Genomic DNA, 21848 nt, shown 5'->3' with positions numbered 1-21848 from the left:
AGAGCAACAAAGATGATTAGGGGACTGGAGACTAAAACATATGAAGAACGGTTGCAGGAACTGGGTATGTTTAGCTTAAGAGAAAGAAGGACCAGGGGAGACATGATAGCAGTGTTCCAATATCTCAGGGGTTGCCACAAAGAAGAGTGAGTCAAGCTATTCTACAAAGGACCTGAGGACAGAACAAGAAGCAATGGGTGGAAACTAATCAAGGAGAGAAGCAACTTAGAACTGAGGAGAAACTTCCTGACAGTTAGAACAATTAATCAGTGGAACAGAAGTTGCCTCCAGAAGTTGTGAACACTGGAAGTCTTTAAGAAGATGTTGAATAACCATTTGTCTGAAACGGTATAGGGTTCCCTGCCTAGGCAGGGGGTTGGACTAGAAGACCTCCAAGGTCCCTTCCAACTCTGCTATTGTATTGAATTGTATTGTATTATTATTGATACTATTATATATATTCCTTAATTTACAATTCTTCATTATGTTTCCATTTATACATGTTTGTTCATCTCTACCTATACATTGCTATTTTCTAGCTCCTAACATTTGGAATGAAAATTATACATTGACAATGACAGTAGCCTACAAGGAAAATATGTATAAAATGTTCTATAGATGGCATCTCCCATCAGCGAGATTGGCTAAAAGGTACACAAACTTATCACCGGACTGTTGGAAATGTAGGCAAAAACCAAGGAACAGATTACCACATGTGGTGGTTATGCCCAAAGGCTAAATAATATTGGAATAGAATAAGAGAATGGCTGGAAGAAATTACTAAACAGCAAATAGATATGAAACCGGAATTATTTCTATTGGGAATACCTACAAGGAAATATGACAAAAAAAAAAAACCCCACAATACTTAATTATACATATCATAACGGCAGGGAGAATAATATGTGCACAGAATTGCACAGAATTGTGGGTGGAGTCTTCTAGTCGAACTCTGGAAGGAAACCCGACAGCATTTCAGACAAGTGGCTGCCCACTCACTTCTTAAAATCCACCATCGATGGGGAGCCCACATTGTCTGGTGACAAGTGGTTCCATAGGTTAATTGTCCCCACTGTCAGGAATTTTAATTCCAGGTTGCTTCTCTCCTCGGCTCCTTCCTTCTTGTCCTGCCCTTCAGGTGTTTTGGAGAATAGGTGGACACCCCCCCTTCTTTGGGGCAGCCCCTCAATTACTGCTCCTTTTTTTCTCTAGACCAGGTCTTCAAAGTTAGCAACTTTAAGACTTGTGGATTTGAACTCCCAGAACAGAAGTCTTAAAGTTTGGGGACCCCTCCTCTAAGACTAGCCAAACCCAGCTCCTGCAAACGTTCTTCCCCATATTTTGCTCTCCAGGTCAAAGCACGTGAGGAAGGGCTGCAGGAACTGAGTCTGGCATCTCTAGATGGAAGGGGCTTTGCACATTTGTTTATAGAGTCCCGTGCATGGATTGGGAAAGCGACTGCGCAGGCGCCCCGCGCACCACACCCCCGCCCTGCTCGTCTCGCGCCCGAGGGGCCTGCCGCAGGAAGCGCATGCGCGGCGTCGCTCTCGGCCGGGGCTGCTTCGTCTCTCTCCCCGCACGCGCGGCGCGCCTGCGCAGACGGCCCCAGCGGTGCGGCGGCGGCGGCGGCGGCGGTTCCTTGTGAGGCGGCCGGTGGCGGTGCTGCGACTCGGGCGACGCGAGAACTCGGCGGGCGGCCGGAGAAGGGGAAGCCGGGAGCAGAGAAGAGGTGGGCCCTGCGGTCGGTCCCCGTCTCCTCACCCGCTCTCTCCCAGCCCGTCCCGGGCGAAGGGCGGCGGGGGCCCGAAGGCCGCAAAATGGCGGCTGAGGGGTGATGGTGGCGGGAGGCCTCCCTGGCAGGGCCGCCCGGCTCGCTTATGGGGTTACCCCCCCTGCCGCCCCCCCCCCCCGGTGCCCTTCGAGTGCGGCTGCAGGCGCTGCAGGCCTCCCTCTGTTCCCCTGGGTGGCCTCTGCCGTTTCTTCTTATCCCTTGTTTATTTTTACTAGATTTATTTCCTCACATTTATTACATTTATTATATATATCTTTTACATTTTTTACTGTTATTTATCATTTATTTATTTATTTATTGCAGTTATTTATTTATTGTTTATTACATTTTATTAGTTACATTTTATTACTGTTATTTTTTATTTATTACAGTTATTTATTTATTAGTTGTTTATTACATTTATTTGTTACATTTTATTAGTGTCATTATTTATTATTTATTACAGTTATTTATTACCGTTATTATTTCTTTATTGCAGTTATTTATTAGTTGTTTATTACATTTGTTACATTTTATTACTATTTATTTCAGTTATTTATTACATTTATTATTTCTTTATTGCAGTTATTTATTACATTTATTGTTTACATTTTATTACTTTTATTTATTACAGTTATTTATTTATTACAGTTATTTATTAGAGTTATGTATACAGTTGTTTATTTCATTTATCTTTTACATTTTATTACTTTTATACGTTATGTTTATTTATTTATTTATTTATTTATTTATTACCTTTATTATTTATTTAATTTATTTGCAGCCCATTTTCCTGTCAAAATGAGCCTTGGGATCCTGAGGGCAAAAGAGAGGACCCTTTCTTTCTTTCTTTCTTTCTTTCTTTCTTTCTTTCTTTCTTTCTTTCTTTCTTTCTTTCTTTCTTTTTAGAGGATGTCCTGGGTTGTACCATCTCTCCTCCTCCCCCCCCCCCAAAAAAAGCCTGCACGCACACACAACATGTTTACACCAGGCTTTGTGGTGGGGTCTCTGTGTGACTCTTTCAGAATTTGCTTTTGGGCAGATTGTGAGCAAGAGAAGTCTTGGTGAGAGGGAACTTGCAGCAGGGTCTCCAATGGGGGCTTTTTGGAGTAAAAATGCAGATTTGCTTTGGGGGTTGTGGGGGGAGGATTCCTCCACCCATGTAATTCTTAGGCTGTTCTCATAGCAGGTGTATATGTACACACACCCAGCTGCCTTGTGGCTGATACTGTTTTATTTCCCTCCCTGCATTATGGTTCCTGTCCCGAGCCCACTTTTTCCATCTTCTTTTGCACCCACATTTCAAAAAGAGCGCCCAAATCCACCAATACGAGGTCTTCCAGACTTGCTCCATCCCTGGAGGTCTTCCAGAAAAGATCGGATATTTGTCCAGGATGGTATAAAGACTCCTGCCTTGGGTAGGGGGTTGGACTAGAAGACCTCTAAGGTCCCTTTCAGTCCTATAATTCTATGAATGTACATTTTTTCTTTCAGGCTCAATAACTGCATTAGGTTTCTTTCTGTCCTTTCATCAGAAAGGATCTATCTTGCTGTCACAATTTCCTCCTGGGCTTTTTTTTTCTGGTGGTGGGTAGTCCGACAGGAAAATGCAGGTGACTTTTGAGCAAATACCAGGAAAATAACTGAGCAATCCAAACCTGTGGCTTGCTGGTTTGCAGTTAATAACAGAGAATAACAGTTGGAAGAAACCTTGGTGGTCTTCTAGTCCAACCCCCTGTTCAAGCAGGAGACCCTATCATTTCAGACAAATGGTTGTCCAGTCTCTTCTTAATCGGTCTCTTCAGATAGAAGGTGCAGAGACCATTATCATTCTACTTGCCACTTCTGCTTGGGGAATTAAAAATGGGGGGGCTCTCTATCGTGTTTGTGCCTGACCTGACCAGTGGTCTGAGTTTCACAGGTACGTCTTATTCTGATTCTGTAGCTAACACCACACTAGTAACTGAGCCAGGACATATTTGGAGGTATGACAGTAGGATGCAGCATTCTGAGAATTCCACAATTCTCCCACTGCAAAGCTCCGTTAAGGTGTCAGAAGTCAGAAGCAACACAACACAAAGCCTTCTCTTTCCTCATTAGGTAGAACTTGCTGAACCCATGGTTCATGGAGTTTCTGTGGAACCAGCTAAGAACCGATTCCAATTTGTTGTTTAAAGACTTGTGTAAAGAAGACAACTAATATCTTTGAATCTGTATCAACCACACAGCATTCAACATTTGATTCATAGCCAATAATGTTTGTTTTCTTCCCCTTTCCTATTGCTTTTTAGTGAGCTGCTTATGAAATGCATCAAAGTTGCAGCATGTTCTTGCACAAGTCAATCTTCTGTACTTGTCTCTTATTTTGGAGAATATTTTGCAGAGCTATGTTGAAATACAACAAACTCTTGCTGAACACCTGACATTGCTGCCTGTTGCAGAAGGAAAGGGGGGGTGGGTGGAGGCAGGGCAAAGTTGGCTTGGCTTGTAAGAATGTAGATCATGATACGGTTTGCAAATAGTTCTGAATGAGGCTCAGTGGCTTTTTTTAAAAAAAAAACCAACCCAGGCAGCTTGATAGCCAGAGCTGAATTCTAAGAGCAACTGAACTGCATTTAGAGTGGATTACTCTAAATCGTTGCCTGTGCTGTTTTGTGGGGGTGGTGATGGGATCTGGGCTGAAAGGAGTTTGGAGCTCACAGAAGCCGAAATGACCTACTGTCAACCCCTTAGAAGGAGTTGGGGCCTTGACTCTAGGTGCGCAATCTTGGGAAAACGCAACATTTGATTCAAAGACAGACCAAGACTTCGGCACAAATAGCCCAAGTCCTTTCAGATTTTTGTCCTGCTCCACATCTTTGCTGCATTCTTAAGGCAGCATGGAAGTCTCAAAATAGAGCTGCCAGTATACCTCTGGGGCAAAATACCACGGTCATCTTGCAGTAATTGTATTGGTGTCAAACACCGAAGCTGACATTTAAGGCTCTGAATGTTTTGCCTTAGTTAGGTTATTTAAAGCACTGAATGCATCTGTATAAATCTTCCTGTGCTTTTGAGTGTTGAGCATTTAGACCAGAGGTGGGGTTGGGATGAGCCCAGACCTTTGGAACTGCTCCCCAAGTCTATATGATTGTGGACTGAGGATAAATATATTTTTTCTTATTAGTCTTTTTTAATGTTATGATTTTGTGCTCAATGTGTTCCCAGTTTTTTCAAGTTATAGCCCAGTTGCTAACTCTATTTCACACAACAAATGTTTGGTTTATAATCATCTTGACAAGTGCAGTAAAACCTTAATTCTCTGGACCTCAGAGAAAATTTATTTTGAACTTTGGGTAAAAATCTGTTCTTTCCAAAGCAGACCAGACAAGAAACTGCCAAAGAGATTCCAACCAAGGAATCTCTTAAGACCCCCACCCCACCCCCACAGACAAGCAAGTCACCAGAAAATGAACTGACAGCAAACAAGTCAAGTCAAGTAGGTTTTATTTGTCATTCCAACAATATACAGTACAGTACACAGTGCAATGAAACGTTTCCCCAGGACCAAGGTGCTACATCAGACAACATACATGAAAAATAAAAAGCAGGACACAGAACTACATATAGCTCTAAATCTAAAAACTTAGAGAGAGAGAAAATACACAAGCTAAAAAATACACAAGCTAAATACACAAAAAAAGAAATACACAAGTATTTATGGTTCCAGTTTCTTTGTGTTGAGGAGTCTGATGGCTTGTGGAAAGAAACTGTTACACAGTCTGTTTGTGCAGGCCCAAATACAGGTGCAGGTCTGTACCTTTTTCCAGATGGCAGGAGAGTAAAGAGCATGTATGAAGGGTATGTGTTGTCAGCCACAATGTTTCTGGCTTTATGAATGCAGCGTGTGGTGTATATGTCCATGACAGAGGGAAGAAGAGCAACCCCGATGATCTCTGCCATCCTCACTATTCACTGTAGGGTCTTGCGATCCAAAACGGTGCAATTTCCAAACCAGGTGGTGATGCAGTTGCTCAGGGCGCTCTTGATGGTCCCTCTGTAGAAGGTTGTGAGGATGTGTGGTGGAAGCTGTGCCTTCCTCGGTTTCCTAAGGAAGTAAAGACGCTGCTGGGCCTTCCTTGTTATGGAACCAGTGTTGAGGCACCAGGTGAGAGTCTCCGCCAGGTGAACACCAAGGAATTTGGTGCTCTCTAAGATCTTCACAGAGGAGCCTTTGATGTTCAGTGAGGAGCGGTCGTGTTGTGTCCTCCTGAAGTCAACAACCATCTCTTTTGTTTTGTCTACATTCAGAGGCAGGTTGTTGGCTTTACACCAGTTCGTTAACTTCTCTGTGTATGGTGTCTCGTCATGCGTGGAACCCTGAGGGGCTCCAGTGCTCAGTGTGATGGTGTTAGAAGTGTTGTTCATGATCCGGACTGTCTGAGGTCTTCCAGTCAAAAAGTCCAGGATCCAGTTACAGAGGGAGGGGTTCACGTCCAACAGGGTCAGCTTCCCCATCAGGTGTTGAGGAAAGATACTGCACTCCTTACTAGCACTGATGATGTTACCTATTTATTTATTTATTTATTTATTCTTCGCATTTCTAGACCGCCCCCTCTCCCAAAAAGGACTCGGGGCGGTGTACAGTCCACACAACAAATAACAAATAATAAATACAGATATAAATATAGATATAAATATACATATGGAGGAGGTTAAAAAATTAAAAGAACTGTACAGAAGAATATAAATATGGTTCTAAAACCCCTAAAATCAATTAAATTTAAAACAATACCCTTAAAATACCAGTTGAGAATATATTTCCAGGAGGTAACAGTTGTAACAGTTATAATTATGCCAGGCCAGCTAATCGAAACAGGTGAGTCTTCAATTTTTGTCGGAAGGAGCGGAAGTCTGTGGTGGTTCTAATATCGGGGGGGGGGGGAGGTCATTCCAGAGGGTTGGGCCCATCACAGAGAAGGCCCTATTCCTTGGCGCCGCCCGCTGGCATTGCCTAGTGGACGGCACCTGGAGAAGCCCCTCCCTGTGAGAGCGGATTGGCCGCAGGGATGTATGTGGGAGGATGCGATCCCGCAAGTAACTAGGTCCTGTGCCATGGAGTGCTTTAAAGATGGTAATCAGAACCTTGAAACGCACCCAAAAGGCCACAGGTAGCCAGTGCAGCTCGCGCAGGAGTGGTGTTACGTGGGAGTATCTGGAACTCCCCATGACAACCCGCGTGGCCGCGTTCTGGACTAGCTGCAGTCTCCGGGTGCGTCCCAAGGGAAGCCCCATGTAGAGAGCGTTACAGTAGTCTAGGCGAGACGTCACCAGCGCATGAGTGACTGTGCGTAGGGCATCCCGGTCCAGTAGGGGGCGCAATTGGCGCACCAGGCGAACCTGGTGGAACACCCCCCTTGCCACGGCTGCCACATGGTCATCCATTGACAGCCGGGCATCTAGGAGGACGCCCAAATTGCGCACCCGTTCCACAGGGGGCAGTTGTTCGCCCCCTGTGGCCAGCGATGGAATCAGCTGGCTGAACCGAGGTGCCGGTAGCCACAGCCACTCAGTCTTGGAGGGGTTGAGTTTGAGTTTGTTGTCCCCCATCCAGACCCCGACGGCTTCCAAACACCAGGACATCACTTCGACAGCCTCGTTGGGGTGGCTTGGGGTTGAAATGTACAGCTGGGTATCGTCAGCGTACAGATGGTATTCAACCCCAAAACCACGGATGATCTCACCCAGCGGCTTCACATATGCATATATGTCACATAACCTAGTTAGGGTAATGGAACGCCTGCAAGAAAACAAGCTCAGAGAGCAACAAGGACCCCACATTTCAACCCTGAGCTACACATATTCCCCTTTATTGCCCGTCCAGATAGTTGACCTAATTTATGCAAGCTATGGACACGGATACAGAAGACAGATTAAAGCAATTACGTGCATTCAGATTTCTTGAGCACCTCTTGCGCCTGGTCTGTTAAATTGAGAGTGTACCTGTTTGTACCCAGAGCATATATGATATATATTACATTATATCGTTATAGTTACATAAACGAAGAGTAAGACAACGACAGTACCCCAGGTAGTCTTCTAAAGAGCGGTGATCTGCTTAGCTGTGGCTTTTTGGAGAGAGCAGCAATTATGTTGCCTGCCTCTGTCTTGGCCATTTCAGGTTCACAAGAACCAGGGTTACTCTTGAGTCATTGGCCTCCAGCATAACTCTGGCTGAACTGGTGTCTTCAGTAGCAGCGACTGTCCAGGGCTGATCAGGGAGTCCAGAAACCAGCAAACAAAAGGAAAGTGGCCCCCCAGTATGCTGGTTTCTTTTTTGCAGCATTATCTCAGAATGGAGTGGGGGAAACCCTCCCCAGTACTGCTGAGCCATCAACCGCTGTGTTGGTTGCTGGGGAGCAAAGCATGCCAGAATAGAAGGCACATACATGGGAACAAACCCTTTGCTTCCCTTCCTTGCTGTGTCCACTTTCAATAGATTGCTGTATTTCCCCAGTTCAGCACAAAACACAGTACGACAAAAGGAAAGTAATTCTCATGAAATATTTTCTTTTTCAGAATGCCCGCCAGGTAATTAATGACACGATTGAATGATAGTTCTGTGCTTAGTGTTGCTTGAATATCGCTGCTGTCATGCCGAAAGGTTCAGTTGATGCTGCCTGTGTTGTTTACTGCACATGTACTGAATTCTGTATGTATAATTTTCCAATAAATGCAGAAGATTGAAAGTTCAATTATATGCACACTTTTGTATTACGATTTTTCTTCTAATGAGATTGTAAAAAATGTTCTATATATTCAGAAAGAATATAATAAACCAACCAAGGTTGCAACACTTGAAACCTTTTGTTCAATTGAATTGAATATGGAGATTTTTAGGCTGTATTAGGTGGTTTATTTATTATATGTCTCCCATCTTATTACCCAAAGCGACTCTGGGTGGCTGCAATGTCTTTGTTTGGTTTTGGCTTAGCTAGTCATGTGAATTCAACCCCTGGGCTTTATCCCACAAATTTTGTTTCTGTGATGTGTGAACCCAGCTTTAGACTTTTAAGTACATAGTGCAGAAGTAAAATGAACAAATCGACCACTTTGCTGAATGAATTTTTTTTTAAAGGAAACAAAGTTTCCCAACAGTATGCTTAAAAGCAGTAAAAGCGCTTTGAAAAGTAGATTAAAAAATAAATAATTAACTTTTGTGTGTTTTAACTTTCAGCTTTATGGTGTTCTTGGAAAATGTTGCACCTCTTGTGAATTCTCTGAACCTTGCCATTGTCAGCCCCTTTCTGTTGGGCCTGCCTCCTTTACTGTTGGCTCAGATTAAGACCCAGTTGGCTCTTCACCAGTTGAACTCACTTGCTTCCAACTATTCTGTAGCCTCTTCTCCTTTGTTAAATGAGGCCTTCCTGAAACTAGCCATGTTTAACCCTAGAGGAAACATGCCGCCAAGGCCGAGGGGACCTATGATGCCTGATCCAATCCCACGTGGGACTTTTCACAGGCCGGGACCTGGACCAGGACCAGGTGGTCTTCAGAGGCAGCTCCCACCTAATTCTGATGGAATGCAGAACCAAAGGTTCATGGGATCAGAAATGAGGGCAGGATTTCCAAGGCCAAACGTTCAAGGGCCTCCACACAGAATGGATCCAAGACAAGCGGCAGAGAGAATGAATATGGAGCAGCAGCACCACCAACAGCACCACCAACAGCAGCAGCAGCAGCAGCAGCACCATCAACCACAACACCACCAACCACAACACCACCAACCACAACAGCAGCAGCACCAACAGCAGCAGCAGCAGCAGAAGATGGAAGGATGCGGTTCTCATTGGGACAATCCGTTTCCCCCTGGAAATAATAGCCAGAGTCAGCCAATCCCAAGAAGGATGCCAGACTATCCCCCAACTGTTCAAAGCCGCTATACCAATGAGAGCGCCTCAAGTATCTTGGCAAGCTTTGGATTGTCCAACGAAGACCTGGAAGAACTTAGTCGTTATCCAGACGATCAGCTGACCCCCGAAAACATGCCTGTGATTTTAAGGGACATTCGTATGAGGAAAATGGGTAATCAGGGCCCAAGCTTGCCTCATCAGAGCAGCGAGAAGGAGAACTTCCGCAGTGAGGATGGCCGCAGCTCCATGGTCAAGGGCAAAGTCATCGACTATGGGCACGAGAGCAAGTACAGATACGATGAAGGTCCCCTGGAGGTGAAGGTCTACGGGGCTGAGAGCACCCCTAAAGACACCCTGAAAGGGTTCCAGACCCAGCAGACTCCGCCAGCCGGCATAACCAGCAAACAGATGAATGCCGTTGAAGAATTAATCCGCCAGATGGGATTCCAAAGAAGCACACCGAACTCCCCGTCTTTTTTCTCCATGGACTCGCCTAACAAGATGTCTGGATTGTGCACCCCTTCCACAGGAACTGGGGTAGCGCCGGCAGCCCAGCCCATCATGCCGACTGTGGCACCGCCTCTACCTCGGCCTGCAGCCCCACCTGTCCGGCAAGCTTTGCCTCCCCCGTCGGTAGCTCGGCCCATGATGTCACCTATGAACCAGGCGCCACCAACTTCTCACCCTCCTCCTTTTGCACCTGAAATGGTTGGGGGTATCAACCGCCGTGGGAGGATTCATGAGGAATCCAGACCAAGCCCTAGTGCTCCCCCCGAACCTAGTGCTCCTGCTCAGAAATCTTTCCGGAAAGAGATCGAAGGGCCCATAAAGTCTCCATTTGGGGTCGTGAAGGCCTCTTGGCTCCCGGTTTTTCCCAAGATGGATGCCCAGAAAATGAAGAGGCTGCCAACTCCGTCAATGATGAATGATTATTATGCTGCGTCTCCGAGAATATTTCCACATATGTGTTCTCTATGTAATGTAGAATGTAGACATTTGAAGGTGAGTCAACTCCCCCTTCCCTCGGTCAGATTACATAATTTGTACAGAACATATTACCTCTGTTGGAGGTCAGTTTAGGGATATATATACGCATTATATTCTTTTTAAAATGTCTGGAAGTTAAGACGAGTATCTGATTCAAATGTCTTTCAATTACTGTCTGTTCCTAAAGAAGAGCAGCAGCAATAGTTAGATATTTAACTAGCTTTGTCCAAACTATTGGATTGCATATTCTCCCCCCCCCCCCCCCCCGGTCTTATTCATCACACTACCCCATTTAAGCCATACAAGGTTTAAATACAAAATACTACTTCCCAGGCTAATGCCTAGACTTCTGTTTAAAGAGCATAAACTTGGAGATGTTGATTTGAGAAGATGGCAACTGAAATCCTCACACATTTTAGATTGTCTGGAGAATGACGCCTTAGAGCTAACTTGTTTTAGCAATTTGAAGTTTTACTCCACCAGGTTAAATCCAGAGCATCTTGGTCACACCTGGAATCTGTTCAGATTTGGCGGGTCTTGAGCTGTCTATTTTCTGATTTCAGTAATTTTGCATACACTTCTAAAATGTTCTGGACCAATCTTGGAGACTTTTTAGTACAGCAATGAGACACTCACTGATCCCAATGTATACATAAATGTTATCTTCCTATGTTTGTCTGCTTACTGTGTTGGTTCTTCATTAAGCAAATTATTTTCAATGTGCCCAACAATCCTGGTATGAAAATCTGTGATAGGTGCACATACCAAATACTGTGTAGGGTTCCGGAAATCCCACGCCATTGAAAAAGAATAAAAAAGCTGGAAGATATGTAAAAGAAGGAGGGTTGAGACACATGGACCTCTGTAGCTTAGGAAAATGGCAGTTGGGGTTAAGGTTTTTAACATTTAGCTATAAATCTTAACACATAATAGTAAAATATCATTACATGAGGCCCTCCGGTATCTCCATCCGGCATAGCTACATTTTTTTTTCTTAAAACACTATTAAGGCTCAATATTTTTCATTGCTTGCAGTTCAAGGGGTGGATAAAACAGGAACTAATGAGCATCATTGCAGATATTTTTAGAATGTATTTTTGGCACATGACCATAACAAAATAGAATGTAATATTGCTGTTTCTTTAGACAAAATAGGACAAATCCAAGCTTAGTTCTAGTTTTTCTTTCTAAATTTGTGTTTTCAGCCTCTTAATAATAGCCATAGCACCTAGACTTATATACCGCTTCACAGTGCTTTACAGCCCTCTCTAAGCAGTTTACAGAGTCAGCATCTTGTCCCCCCAACAATCTGGGTCCTTGTTTTACTGACCTTGGAAGGCTGAAAGGATGAGTCAAATCTTAAAATACATTTGATAGACATAGTCACTAGTTCTTATTTTGTCTTTAATGTGTACATACATGCAGCATATAAAGTTGAGTATCTCGGCAGCCTAGGATGGTCGTTTTCATCAATCAGAGTGCCAGGTGTACTCTAAAATGTTAAACGTTATCAGATATTCAAATCCTAAACTCTAGGATTTTATAGTGTCGGGCTGGGCTCAGATAATCTGAAGTAAATCGACTGGGTTCAGTGGCTTAATAATGTGCTTACATTTGTCAGTGAGGTTCAGGGTTAGTGCTCAGTTCTTCCACAAGCATGGATTTTACAAAACAGACCCCATTGCTAATCCAAAAGTACAAAGCTTTCAAAATCTTTGGGAATAAACCAGGTGCAAATCTAATGTAGGTTTCTTTGGAGCTCATTGAGTTGGGAATAGGTCAGCTTTGAGTGTGAAAGTGGCTTGTTATTCTTGTGGTCCTAAACACAGCTAATAGATCCCGAGTTCCTTTCTACATGTTTTGTTTGGTCTCTTGTGCCAAAATGGCAATATAAATTTACTGGTTTTATTTTGGCTCTCCCACATTCAAGTAGAAGCTGCTGCTTATCGTAAGAGGGCATATGTCTCGTTTATTTAAAAGAGATAGCCTTCAAAGCATGTTTTTGAGGGTTTATTTTTTTTAAAGAAATGATGCTCATAATAAACGCCATTTGGGTAGGAGATGCCACTTGAAATGGGATGTCCTGTGTGATCCCAGAAAGGAAATGCAATAGTTCTGGGGAAATCAGAAAGCAGGACTTTGTCTGGAGGCTTTTGACACAAACCTTGTGATTTGGATGAATTGATAATAATTGATTATAGTCAGCATGGAACCTGGAAACTCATGTTTCCTGGGGGCTTCACAGATCAAGGTAGGGTGCTCCTAGTAGCCCAAAAGACATCGGTTTGTTCAAAATGCCACATTTCCCCCACTTTTCCAGTCATTCTGTAGTTCTGTTCCAGCCATGAAGCCCCAGGCATTGCTGCTGCTATCCAGAGGACTAGAATTCATCCTGAGGACAGCAGTGCCTGTTCTCCCTCCCCCTCTCCTCTCTTCCTCCCTCCCTCCGGCAATTGCAGCATTTCTATTAATACATTGATTTCTTTTCAGCTTGCATAAAATTGCAGGTTATGTATTTGTCAAACCACCAGGACTCTTTCCTCTGCAGCATGTGGTTGAATTGTGGTATGCTTGGCAGGCTGAAATCAGCAGGGAATGCCAAGGCGCATAGGATGAGTTTTCCAACATGGGTATCTTTGCCTCCCCACCTTCTCAGAAGAAATGAGAATTCCTGAATTTTGGAGAAACTGAGCATGAGTCGCAGGGTTTCTTTGAAGATAATTGGTGGAGGGGTGGGGGTGAACAGATCTATCCACTGTACCTTCTTGGAACGAAGTTGGGGTGTAAAGGTATTAATTGGCAATTTCCCCTCCATAGTTTAATCCTGACTCCTGGCTGCTTGTTCTTTATAGGATTGGCTTCAGCATCAGAATTCTTCCACACACCTTGAAAGCTGCCGCCAGCTACGCCAACAGTAAGAGTTTTTATTTGATTTCTCTAAATTGTGGGTGCCGTTGGTCCCCATCTTTTTTAACATGAACACTTCAGTTAATGCATGAATTAAGCAAACCATAATTTATATAGTGAAACTTTTATATCATTGCTCCTGCTCTATTTTTGAATGAAATCCATCAGAACATTTGCAGCATTATCTGGCTTGTTCCATTCTTTGGGCAGTTGTGCCACGTGATCAATGGGACATTATGACCCCAAGCAAGGAAGATTCCTCTATAGTGAGGCCTCCAGCCTTGGCAACTTTAAGACTTGTGGATTTCAACTCCCAGACTTCCTCATCCAGCAGAGCTGGGAGTTGAAGTCCACAAGTCTTAAAGTTGCCAAGGTTGGACACCCTGCTTTACAGGGTTTGGGATAATCCATGGTCATAGAAAGATGGGAGAAATCAAAGCAGGATTTTCACATACTTTTCACTTACTAAGTGTAGCCAACATGTAAATCATCCAGGGGTTCACGGACAGGCCAGATGCTTATGTCAGTAGAAAAGTATTGTGAAGTTAAATCAAACCTTGCAAAATGTGGATGTATGGGTTTTGCCAAAATACTGACATGTAACACTCGGAGCAGTAAATAAGAATGAGTTCAAATTCTGAACCTAGCATTGAATAGCTGTATAGGATCTGGGCAAATAGTTAGGAACGGCGGTTGCAGCTTTCTGAAGCTCAGCAGGCAGGCAGGCAGTGAGAACATTGTAGGAAACACAGCTAGGCAGAGAGGGAAAATGAGGACAAGGTAATGCATTTTGAAAACAATATAAAAGCTTCCAGGATTCTTGTATTAATAGTTTTTTTGTTTTTTTTGAAATAGATATCCTGACTGGAATCCAGAATCCCATTCATCATCAAAAAGGTAGCTTACGTGATGTTTTCTTGGGATGTGATAGTGTTTGTTTGTTTGTTTGGAAAATTTACAGTTGCTGTCCACTCACTCACACAGGGTTAGGGTTATCGCCCTCCCCAGGCTCCTAGAAAGCCTCTGGAGCCTGGGGAGGGCAAAAAAAAACCTGCGCCAAAAGTGGGGGAGGGGGCACAAATAGCATTATGGGTGTGGCATGCCTGCGCACGACCCCCCTGCACTCCCCCCACTTTTGGCACGGGAGCCAAAAAAGGTTTGCCATCACTGGTATAGGGTTTCCTGCCTGAGCAGAGGGTTGGACTAGAAGACCTCCAAGGTCCCTCTATTTTGTTATTCAGCAGCGACATAATTTAAAGTGGTCGTTGAACGGATAGGTGAGGACTCCCTGTATTAGGGTAGCTTCACGTTAAACCAGAACCATCAGGTGATGCGTATCATTCTTTGTCCACAGACGAGAGGGCGACAGAAATGAGAACAGTACACCCAGGCGGCGTTCTGCCAGTATTAGTCCCAGGCGTTCGAGACGCTCCAGTTCTGGGCATGCCAGACGTCGAACTCGGTCCCGATCCAGGAGTCCCAGGCACAGGTCAATCAGGCAAAGAAGTCGAAGTCCACGGCCGCAGCCTAATTTCAGACACAGGTCAAGGTCTCCGTGGCGACCTTATAACCCCATTTCGACGTTCCGAAGGTCTTCCAGCAGAGAGAGGGGGTCCAAACGATATATTCGATCGCCAGGTAAGGTGGTGGTTTATAGAGGCTTCCTTGCCTTCAGCCAGTCAAATGTCTCCCCTTTTGAATTGAACTAAAGGCTGGACTAAGTCTTAAGAGATTTAGGTGCACTCGTTGGAGTCATTTTCACTGCAAACCTTTAGAGCATTCATTTAAAAAAAAACCAAATCACTTTGCATACTAAAACAGGGTGTCAACTTTCAAAACAACTCTGGCTGAGGCATTTTTGTTTTGCTTTCTCAGTTGCCACACAGTTGGGGAAGAGAGGAGATTTGGAATGCTATTCTATGATGTGTTAGACACAACACAGGGAGAGGCTGGTAGAGCCAAGGTCATCTCAACAAGTGCTGAGCAAGAAAGGAGGGGAGTGCCTGAAAACCCGGCCAATTACCCAGCAATGTGATCTGTGATCCTTGGGAGCAGGGAATATTTTACTTTTTTAATTATACTGACCCACGGGAAATATTTAAGAGTTGGGTTCACATTTGAAGGTGCTGATATGATATTATACCCGATAAAGAGAATCTTTGAGAAGAGTTGCGGTCTCAGAGTTCTGACTTGGTTGGGATCATGACTCGGAACCATGTCAGTAAATGGAAGTAGAAAAGTAAGTTGGAATCCCTCAAGATTTATTATTCAACTATTTGGGCATGGGCCAAGAAGGAAACGGAGTTAACTCTTGTCTTATACACCTCTTGGTTGGCTTACTGTAATAAGCTGTATATGGGGTCTTTGGTGCTCTCTTGAGTTTGGTTGCTTCTTGCAGACGTTTCATGACCCAACTAGGGAACATCATCAGCGTATTCATCATCAGTAGCTTCATCATTCATCAGTGGCACTGATGACGTTCCCTGGTTGGGTCATGAAACATCTGCAAGAAAACAACCAAGCTGAGAGAGCACCAAGGACCCCTCATTTCAGTGCTGAGTTATAAATACTCTCCTTCATTGGTAAGCTGTACGCAGAGCTTCTCTTGAAGATCACTTAGAAGCTACATGGGGGTCCACAAAGGCAGGGGTGTGGGTATTCCCCCCTTACTTCATGGGCTGCAGTGGCTCCCAGTAGGCTGCTGGCTGCTGTGCACACTGCTGGTTATGTGCTGGCTGGGGAATTCTGGGGGTTGAAGTCCACGGGTCTTGCCTTGGTTGGACACCCCTGGGCCACGTTATATGTGGGACTGTCTGTCTCCTTACATCCTCCCTTCGCACACATTTTTTCCAAATTGGGCATGTTCCAAATCCTTCCTAGTGACCCCTTCTCAGAGAGTAGGGATTTGGGAGAAACCGGAAGCATCACGGCGAGACCAGCTGGAAAAATAGTGGACTCCGACAAGCTCCGCAAAAATTCAGCTGGACAAACTGGTTGGGTGGTCTTCAGAAAAACCGTTCTGTAGGCATGGGAAAGAAGGAGAGGCATCTCGGATGACTAAGAAGAACTGGAAAGTTCCTCAGTAGATCAGAGAAACTTCTTCGGACTGACAGTGGGTGCGGCAGCCATTTTCAAATGACCGTTCTGAAGCTGGTGCAACCGGACTAAGTTTTTGAGCAGGAGCAGTGTTGGAACGGAGTGCTGGAACCAGGTGAGTGATTGGCCAACTCACAGTAAAAGAAAACTTTGAATTTGGACTTAAAAAGAGTCCTGGAGCTGAATTAGTGGCTAATTGGCCTTTTGGAAATACCATAGAGGAAGAAGGATAAAGCGGAGGCTAAAATATTGAAGCCCAAGAAGATTCTCGCTTTTATAATTGGATTTGGAGGAACTAAAAATAATAAAAGGAAAGAATCCGGGGAAAAGTTTTTTTCTTTTTATGTGGATCTAAAGTGTTTTTGACAGTTTTGACAATCAGATGTATTGCGGATTTGAGAGAGCCATCTCACAAGTAGGAATAGAGTACTACAATACTTTGTGAAAGATAAAAGAGAAGTGCAGCTGTGAAAAGATAATTTGAAACTGTGAGAACTGCTAAGGAGTGTTTGTTTTTCTACATTGCTCGGTTTCTATTTTCTACGCCCGTGGAAAATAATAAATTTTCGACTTGGATTGGATTGGACTAATATTAGAATGACATTAGAACCTGGAACCAAAATTTTTAACAAAGGACTGTATGGACTTTAAATTCTAATTAAATGTTATATAACTCAAAAGTCTTTAAAATGTGTTACATTTGTTAAATTGGCAATATGGAACCTTGGGTGAATGATGAATTATTTGAAATTTTAAAAAATGTGTGTGAAATTTTAAAATGTAATAAAAAGTCAGAAATCCAGCTGGAGCACACAGATCAGGAAACAGGAGAGAAGGGGGTAAAAGAGAGCATAAATGAATAACAAGAAAATAATAATAAGAAAAAGGAACTGAAAGTTAAAAAAAAAACATGATTTCACTGGGAATTACAGTGGCACAAAAAGGGTAGACGGGAGTGTCCCCCGCCCTGCCCCGCCACAAAAGAACCAATCAAACAGCAAAGAGGGAAATAGTGGGAAGAGACTAGGAAACACCCTGGGGGAAACTACTTGAACAATAAAATTAAATGTGAGAAAAAGGATTCAGAAGAAAAGATATAATTATCAAAAGAAAAAAAGAAAAAAGAAGCTTAAGAATGGATTAAAAGAAGAACATTAATAAGAAGTGGAATCTTTGAAAGACCAAGAGAAAATGGTTAAAGAGGAGGAGGTAGGGAAATAAGGTACATACTAGAAGATTAAAGGGAATTGTATTAATATTATTAATGATGGATAGTTAATTAAAATATAAGGTAATTATACCAACATTATTGTGGACAATTAAGTTAAATGTTCTTCATGTAAAAATCGATTGTGATGATGTATGTTGCTTACAGCAAAATAGACAGATTAAATGTGAAATGGCAATTTGGTTTAACTTTGAAGATAATCTAAAGAGATAAAGATGAAATGTTAAAGAAAGGGATGGGGAATTTGAGAACATATTTAGCGATGGAGTTGATGTTATTGTAAGAGATTAGAAATTAAGAGCGATTAGTGATATTGTTTATGTATTAAAATAAGTTTAAGATAAAAAATATGGAAAGAGAGTAAGATGGCTGAAATTGAAAACAGATATGATATAATGAGATATATGAGAGGATGTGAAAGAAAAGATCTGGACAACACTTTGTTCATAAAATATGTAAAAATTTGCAATAAAAATTAAAAACCTTGGGGGGGGGGGAGAGTAGGGATTTGCATCTTTAATACAATTTATGTTCACTCCAAAAACGTTTTGTTCCCTTGGTGGGTTAAGATAATTGATTAGATTGTTTTCCTGCTATTTCATTGCCTGTGTTCCTAAAAAAAAACCTTGTTTCATCTCAAATGAGGTCTCCCTGCCTTTAAAATAAATCAAGGCCGAAGAAATTGGTTCAAAAGCCCTGTGCTGCCTTTCTCTTCTTCCCCAGATAAGGCCTTGGAAGCGGTGATGAAATGTTTGGGACCTCGCATTGTTGAACACATTCACAAACAAGCCTTCGGCCAAGGCTTTTCAGGAGGCAGAAGAGCATCGCCTGATTGTGAGGATGGGAAGTCTGGAAATCCTAAAGTTTTCCCGAAACCATCCAAGAGAGAAGGACATTCCCGACACAGCTCCTCCGATAGTAAAACGAAGGTTGCTGAGGCTCCTGAGGGTCCCAGCAAAGAAGAGACCACAGCCGAGGGGAAATCTAAGAAATTGCCTTTGGGAGCGCCAGTGAGCGAAGCGGATATTCTGGCCAATAAGGTACGTTATCCGCCTTTGGTTATGCTGTTTAGTCTTTGTGGGACAGCCCTGACTCATTTGTTTTAGTGGCACCTTTTAAGCCACACAGTCCTTTTACCAGTTTCAAGAAAGCTCCACACCCATTTGCACTGCTCAGGTGACCCTGAGGACACAGGTAAACTTCCAGGTGGCCTCAAGGACTCTCTTAAAAGTGCAAATGACCAGCTGTCTGCAAGGAGTCCTTCCATTCCCCCCTCTCCCCCCATCCAGTCAGAGCTGAAGAAGCTTCTTGGATGAGAAGCAAAATGTCTTCAAAGAAAAACTAGAAAGTCCAGTAGACTCTTGGAAAAAGCCCCTTTGGGATAAATATATCAGTATTGTCTGAGGTTCTTTCAGTGGATTTTTAGAAAATAGGCTTTGTAGATTTTAACCACTGTTGTCCTGCTATTGGTTCCTTTGTTAGCTATAATTGCTTAGTTTTTTTATTGTGTTTCTTACTGTGTTTGTATACAAGAGATTAAATGTAAGAAATCATGAAAATTTACTAAAAAAATTTATTTGCAGTTTTGGAGTAAACCCAGGAGTATGGGGACTATTCTTCAAATATCTGACTTGCCAGAAGATGTTTTTACAGATCAAGACATTAAGAAAATAGTTCAGCCTTTTGGAAAAGTTAATGACATGTTAGTTGACCGTTGTAAGAAGGAGGTAAGCAGCTTCTTACATTTCTAATATGTTTACATTTGCCAAAATGCACTTTTTCCCCCAAAAAATACATTCAGGTGGATATGTTTGAATGATTCTATTATCACAGAAAAATTCAAGATTGTTTGTATTTCTTGAATGCATACATAGCAAATGTAGGCTGTTCACTTTCAGGGTAAACAGTTTTATACAAAAAAAGAGGTAAGAAGCAAAACAATTGAAGATATGAAAGCAAGGACAGTGGTAGCCCTGATGATGTGACCTACTTGGGTAATGAAACTTCTGCAAGAAAACAGACAAGTCAGAGAGCATCAAAGACCCCATGATTGTTTTTTTTTAATTGTTCTTGTTACAGCTTCAATATCTTAGATATTAGTTTTATATTTTCTTGCATTTTTCTTGATAAATCATTCCAATTTTGACTTTAATATTTGTATACTGCATTTTAATTATTGCTAGTTATTTCTGTTATTTGAATAGGAAGCTAGTACGTCACTGAAATAAAACATGAGTAGGATCTTCAATAAGAAACCTTCTGTTTTATTTAGGCTTATCTTGAAATGAGCTACAAGGAAGCAGTAATAGCAGCTGTCAAATACAATGAAACATCTCCTGTCCTCATTAATGGCAGGCGGGTGAAGATAAGCGTGGCAGAAAAACCCAAGGCGCCTTCTGTTCAGGTAAGCAGAGACCTGTTGTGAAAAGGAAAGTTTTGTGGCTTTGTTCAAAATATTTCCACATTGTCTTGAATTCTGCTTTTAATAACAAGGCAATTTGGACAAGCCTCCAGATTTCATAGTTCCTCCAATTGCTGCAATGCAAAACAGTTGTTTTGCTTTGCCTAAAGTACCATCAAACATTCAATTCTGGGAGTTATGATAATCTTCATCCCAACTATTTTAAATCTACCAATGTGCTGTCCTCTTTAAGCAGAGGTTGGGACCCACCTGTCTCCCTCTGACTCAGTTGTGAACTCTGCTATAGGTGCTATAGGTAATCCTCAACACACAATCACAATTGAGCTCAAACTTTGAGCTCAGTTGTGATTGTTCGTAAGAGGGACAGTTGTAGGTTTTGCCCTATGTTACAGTTGTAAATTGAATTGCTGCTGTTGTTAAATTAGTAACACAGTTGTTAAAGGAATCTGGCTTTCTCCTTGACTTTGCTTGTCAGAAGTTCACAAAGGGGCATCACAGACTCCAGAACTCTACACGCGTCATACTGAGTCAGTTGCCAAGCATCCAAATTTTGATCACATGACCATGGGGGTGCTGCAACGGTCACAAGTGTGAAAAATGATCATAAGTCACTTTTTAAAATGCCGTTGTAACTCCAAAGATTCACTTAACAACCGTGTTACTAATTTAAACAACTGCAGTGATTCACTTAACAAATGTGGCAAGAAAAGTCATAAAATGGGGCAAAACTCACTTAACTGTCTTCCTTAACAGCAGAAATGCTGGGCTCAGTTGTGTTTGTAAGTCAAGGACTATGTCTGTAGAGCAGGGGTGAGCAGCTATAGCTCCTTTACAACATGTGGACTTCAACTCCCAGAATTCCTGAGCCAGCATGCCAGTCCATAGGTCATCAAGAGGCCATAGCTGCCCAGCCCTGGTATAGAGATACTTTGATTGGCTTAGCTGTCAAAAATCTGAGAGTTGCTTTTTCTCCTCCTCAAAAAATGACATTAAATTCAAAACAAGCAGCTGCATTTTTTTTAATTTTTTGCAGAGCTTGAACATCATTTTCTTTTATTTTCAGAACAAAGGAAACGAGAAGAAAGTTGTTCAGAATACCAAGGATCCTGCTCCGAATAATAAGTAAGACCATTAGTTACTCTGGACTCCCAAATGCTCCCGGACAACTTTTTGACGTGACCTTCCAAGATGGAAATGAACTCAATCCTTATTTTCTTCTTTTTAGGAAAGAGCAAACGACATCTTTGGTGAAAAAAGTGACTTCACTGTCTTCTGCCTGTGAGTTTTTCAATTTTTAAGCTAGTCTCTCTCCCTCTCCCTCCCTCCCTCCCTCCTCTGCCTGTGTGTTTTTCCTGAATCTTCAACCCCAAATTAAGATGGATATCTGATATTTTTTAAACCCAAACCAAACAATCTGGTGACCAGGGGCTGCTTGGAAATGGGCTGAAACCAGAGGGGGCTGCATAGAGATGGGTAGGAGCTGTTCTTGGGGAGGCCGGTCCTGCAGAGTGGTGACTTACACAATTAGTGCTAGAGGAGAAGACT

The 21848-nt window shown here is 42.8% G+C and overlaps 1 protein-coding gene across 3 annotated transcripts in view; it reads left to right on the top strand.

The window, feature by feature from the left end:
• The first annotated feature begins 1601 nt into the window (after positions 1-1601).
• ZNF638 (zinc finger protein 638) overlaps positions 1602-21848 on the top strand; it is a 43378-nt gene continuing 23131 nt past the window's right edge. For 2 of the 3 annotated variants that reach the window (XM_081959995.1, XM_081959993.1), the window contains exons 1-10: positions 1602-1729; positions 8988-10665; positions 13503-13564; positions 14413-14454; positions 14912-15195; positions 18605-18921; positions 19465-19608; positions 20154-20285; positions 21367-21425; positions 21529-21581. In XM_081959995.1, coding sequence (XP_081816121.1) covers positions 8992-10665; positions 13503-13564; positions 14413-14454; positions 14912-15195; positions 18605-18921; positions 19465-19608; positions 20154-20285; positions 21367-21425; positions 21529-21581 — 2767 coding nt within the window. In that variant the 5' untranslated portion in view covers positions 1602-1729; positions 8988-8991. Of the gene's footprint in view, positions 1730-5132; positions 5250-8987; positions 10666-13502; positions 13565-14412; positions 14455-14911; positions 15196-18604; positions 18922-19464; positions 19609-20153; positions 20286-21366; positions 21426-21528; positions 21582-21848 lie in introns of those variants that run through there. The other variant, XM_081959994.1, reaches the window with a different exon arrangement.

The sequence above is a fragment of the Natrix helvetica genome, assembly GCF_964273705.1.
Source record: "Natrix helvetica genome assembly, chromosome: 7".
NCBI lineage: Eukaryota > Metazoa > Chordata > Lepidosauria > Squamata > Natricidae > Natrix > Natrix helvetica.
The sequence above is the reverse complement of the archived record's forward strand: the minus strand, read 5'-3'. Positions and strand labels throughout refer to the sequence as shown.